Source organism: Montipora foliosa, chromosome 7, assembly GCF_036669935.1.
Source record: "Montipora foliosa isolate CH-2021 chromosome 7, ASM3666993v2, whole genome shotgun sequence".
Lineage (NCBI taxonomy): Eukaryota > Metazoa > Cnidaria > Anthozoa > Scleractinia > Acroporidae > Montipora > Montipora foliosa.
Window position 1 is genome coordinate 39,076,707 of NC_090875.1, and position 5,000 is coordinate 39,081,706.

The 5,000-nt window shown below is 39.5% G+C and overlaps 1 protein-coding gene across 1 annotated transcript in view; it reads right to left on the bottom strand.

Annotated features, from left to right (window-relative positions):
• Positions 1 to 2,344: 2,344 nt before the first annotated feature.
• Positions 2,345 to 5,000, bottom strand: part of LOC138010935 (TNF receptor-associated factor 4-like) — an 8,188-nt gene continuing 5,532 nt past the window's right edge. The window contains exon 3 of the mRNA XM_068857943.1: positions 2,345 to 3,283. Within this exon, the coding sequence (XP_068714044.1) occupies positions 2,794 to 3,283 (490 nt within the window). The 3' untranslated portion in view covers positions 2,345 to 2,793. The remainder of the gene's footprint in view (positions 3,284 to 5,000) is intronic.

A 5,000-nucleotide genomic window follows, 5' to 3' on the forward strand; every position in this document is an offset into this window, starting at 1 on the left:
CCGCTAGCTGCACAATTGTCAATATCATTTGTAAATATATTATCAATTAGGGTAGCTGTGTTGGAGGTTATTCTAGTTGGACGAGTAATCAACGGAACAAAAGAACACGAAAACATTGTGTCCAGAAACTGACCCGTAAGGTTATGACAATGATGCTTCATTAGATCTAGATTCCAGTCACCCATAACATAACATACTTTGTTTTCAGAAGACAATTGAGCCATAAAGGAATCAAGATTACTAATAAAGTCACGCAAATTTATTTTGAGAGAGAGATTTTATTCATTCGTTGAGAATCTCAGTATCTGTGCAACGCCCCTTGCAGGTACGGACGCAAAATTGTAGGCCAACAACTCCCAACATCGTTGGGTGTTACATGTTGCGTCCGTTTGTACACCCTGTTACATGTTGTTGCGTGTTGTTGGGAGTTGTTGCACGAAGTTTGAAACTTGTCAAACTTGTATCCCTCCAGGATCCTTCCTTATCATCCGCTAAGTTGACTACGGTCGTGCATCATGAACTTGATCCTTAGTTGGGTTTCAAGTGGAGTTATAGGCTCCCCTACCTTGTCATCTTGAAAGAAAATTTCCCGGTAGGTCCACTCCCTAACCACGTAAATCACCTCTTCGATGGCGGTGTTGCTATTCTTTTTTTTATGAAAGAAGGGAATATTGAACCGATTTTGTATGGAACTATTATAATAATCAGTTCCAATTTTCAGCATTTTCTTCACTTTAACCATATCAAAGAACCTTTTTAAACGCTCTCGACATTTGGTTCAACACTAAACAGTTCTGTGCTCAGTTTCCAGGCCTTTTAAGGACGGTGGCTACTAATTCAAAGGTATTTTTGCCCCGGTTTATGATTATGAAGAAAATATAGATCTTAACAAGTGTTATTAAAATCCAAAAAGAAAATTAGGGGTAACCACGCATTTTTCACAGATAATTGATGAACTTGAATAGCATTTGTAAAAAGCTTTAAAATACAAAGTAATGTATGGCGTTCTTTCTCAAATTAAAGCTTAATTATCTCTCAAAAATGCATGGTTACTCCTAAGTTTCTCTTTGGATACCAACAGTACTTACTAAGATTTACATTCTCCGGATAGTTTTGAACCTCTCAAAAATATCCCTGCATTGGTAAGCATCAAGGAAACCGAGATGTGCACAACCTATGCGCAATAACAAGAGTAGGCACTGTCTTTAATAAAAGCGAGTCTCGAGTTGACCTTACTCTGATACAAAACTCACTGCTTTTATTATGTAAAGCATGTTGTTGTATTGCTAACGAGTTGCTATTTACATAAGAAAAGCAGTGAGGTTTGTATCAAAGCGAGCTCAACTCCAGCCTCGCTTTATTAAAAGACCTGGAAACTGAGCACAGAACTGTAAATATAATTTACGTCATAGACAGTGCGACGTACCGGGTTTTATTCACGAGTTGTTTGTGTCAAAAACCCGAACGAGCGAGGAACGAGCGAGTGAGGGTTTTTGACACAAACAACGAGTGAATAAAACCCCGTACAAAGTACTTTCTATGTCGTGAACTGTTTATTACACATAAGACGAGAATTTTCATTAAAATAGTTTTCTGAACGCAAATTAGAAACAAAAACTCACTAACCATAGAATCAAATGCAAATTTAATTTAATTCAACAACAAAGAACGATTTGCACGAGATGCACGAGTGATTGGCATGGAAACGCCTTTACGCTACCGTTGATTGGTTATACTTCCACATGTGAAATAGCTGTACGCCATTCTGATTGGCTGTATAAGCCTTTTTCACATGTGAAAATAAAGCGTATATATTTGTACAAATGAGCTTTATGGAATAAAATTCTCATGTTATGTGTAATAAAATGGGTTATTAGCCAATATCATATTCTTTGTTTGTCCCTCCAAAATTTTGCACAAGCACTGTTTTCCCTTTCTCTTGGGACCATTACAAGTCCCAGGAGAAAATAAAAACAATGGTTATGCAAAAGTTTGGAAGGACAAACAAAGAGTAGTATGATATTTTTTGTATTGGTTAATGTTGAATGTGGGCATTTTGGGAAACCCGAGGGTGAAAGTTTGTAGAGCCACGCACGAAAAGAGCTTTTCAACAGATGTACTCCGCACAGTGAATCACTAGATTGTTTCAATAAAGTTACGCGTTAAGCATATCATTTGCAAAAGTGCGCACAAATGTGCTCAAACAACGCAAAAGGACTAATGTTATAAAAGATAAAATCTTTACTGAAAAAATACCAGAAAATTTGTAATCCTTATCAAAATTTCACCGGCCAACTAAATGACCAAAAACTAAAACTATGTTTAAAAAATCGTTCTTTCTGGGCAAAATATCAAAAAAGGCCCAAGTTAAATACTATCCTACAAATCTACACCTTAATAATGCGTTAAACAAATATACTTAATATGATCATATTACTTAAGTAGTTTTAGCCGATGGGTAGTGTCTCTATTAAATTAACCAAATGGAACGGTCCAATATGGACTTAAAAAGGAAAGCGGTGTCTAGCACATTCTACTATTGTAACTAAATCAAGGATGAGCCATCCACTACACGCTATCTAAACACCCCAGAAATTTATTAATCAGTAGGTGCTTTTTTCACATTTCATCACCACCATGTCGGTGGACGAATACGAAAGATCGTCCACCAGCAATTGTACATGACGTCATTGCTTGTCTTTTGGGACTAGTTGCAAGTCATGTATTCTTATTATTTGAGCATTAATTTTTAAGCGGTACAAATATAATATTTTCACAGATATTTGCATCTTCTTAGGCACAACCTGAAAATTCTATTTTCAAGAACAATTTATCGTCTTTCACAACTGGAGGACCAAAAAACTCCTCGATTGGAGCAAACTTTTGAAAGCCATACCCGGTGCAGGAAATTGCATTACGAGGCTTTTGGAAGGCTGACAGATGTGGCATCGCATGTATTACCCGACTGATTTCGTCGCGACCTCCGGGACCACTCTGATCTAGGACGCTAACAGTGATTGTACCAGAAAAGGGCCAATCTAGGACACTGTCGTACTCTCCTTGTATCATATGAATGAAAAGTGCCACGTGGGTGCCTTTTCCACTGCCCACGCCCTTGGGGTAAATTCTTATGGCCATCATCCTTCGTTGCGGATAATTGTACACTGCATCAGTAAAGATTGGTGTTTCGTTTACCATATGTTGAGAAACCTGGGTTATTGTGAAAGTAAAATTGGTGGCATTTGGACATCCCCATTTTAGATAAGCTGTCTGAGGAGTGGACCTAACAGGAAAATTTCCACGATTAGTAAAAGGCCACCAAAAAGAATCCTGTTGAGATGCATTTCTCGATGATGCCTTGGGGAGAAGGCGGGGTTTATGCTCCTAATTGATTTAGTTACCCACCGGTTTTAGTGAAAACGTGGATTTGTCTGCCGGTGCCACGTCTCGCGTGCTCACAAACCTGAACCAGTTGTTCAAAAGGGCGGATAACAACTGTCCACCGGATAAATCACTATCCATTGGATAATGCAACTGGTTTCGGTATGCTTTATCCACCGGCTGAATAGTGATTTATCCGGCGGTTTGCGCTATCCATCGTTTGATAAACTGGGGACTGGTGTTTGACGTTTTTCCCTTCAGATTGGAGGAGCACAAGTTGGGTTTGGAGAGAGAACGCTCCATCTTCAGCGAAGATCATTCGATACGATACGATATGATAACTTTATTTAGAGAGGGAGACGCAATTTACCTTTTACAATTTCCCAACTTGTGGCCCTCTTGCTATACCATAGGGGACAGACCACAATACCGGGGAATCCATGCATTACTCGTTGCAAATATAGTATGGGTTATTTTTTTTGCGTCCCGATGGGTTATGAACATTGAAGGGTTGTGAGACTGGGCCTACGGTTTATCGTCCCTATCCGAGAGAACTAGAAAGTCTAACCATTTGCAGATGTCATCACAAAGGCTGCACTTTCTCCTCAGTTATTTAAAGTCCCTAGGAGTTGGTCGGCTGGAGTTTTGATCCCTCGACCTCCCGCTCAGTAGCCTGATGCCCAAGCGGTCAGCGGTTAAACTCGCTCTTGGAATGGCACATATTCAATCCTAAAGATGCCTCTTTTAAATAGTGAAACGCACTAAAATGAAAACAAAAAGCGGTGCATAGCGTGCAGAACTTATCTTCCCCCAATTGGGGACGACGTCATCGTTGGATCGACTCCCTAATTAAACTGTCGAATCGGAAAATGTGATCTCCTTCCATTATTCAATAAACAGGGTGAAATGGGCCCTTTGCAGATGGCGATCACATGGTACAAAAACCCGGTGCCACACTCAAGAGGAAATTGCGCACTGGGACATCTAAAACAAAGGGAATTTAAATTAAGTTGCTTTGTGTTAATTCCCCCATTGCGCAATTTGCTCTCTAGTATGACGCTTTTTGTGCCATGTGGTCGCCTGCTGGAAAGGATCCATTGTGTCAATTCTCTAATAGATCATGACCATTGAGAAAGCCTGTACAACTTTTCAAACTTCTACAAAACTAAACGCAGATTAATATAGAAAGCACGTGATAATAAACAACTATTCTCCGAAATGGAAGTGGCTATAGCAGTGGATATTAACCGAGCCCAGAAGCGGCCACCGACACTGAGGTGAATACTGCGTTGTTTTAGTCAGGAGATCATCAAGTGGAGCCTTTATCTCCCATTCTTGGGCTCGGAGTCAACCCTTTAACGAGTAGATTTATTTCTATAACGCCTCCCTTGGGAGGTTCGGCACGACTATTGTGATAAAAGCCAATCAAAACAGAGCCTAGCTATCTAAGCGTGAAGGGAAATATGATACTTCTGTCTAGAAAAACCTGTTCCTAAAAGACAAATTTACTCGGGAAAGGGTTTACTCAAGGAATTAGTGGAAATAGAGGCTCCCCTTGATGAACTCCTTTTCTATTGTATACTAAAACAATGAGATAATATTGCAGAAAAATATGATTT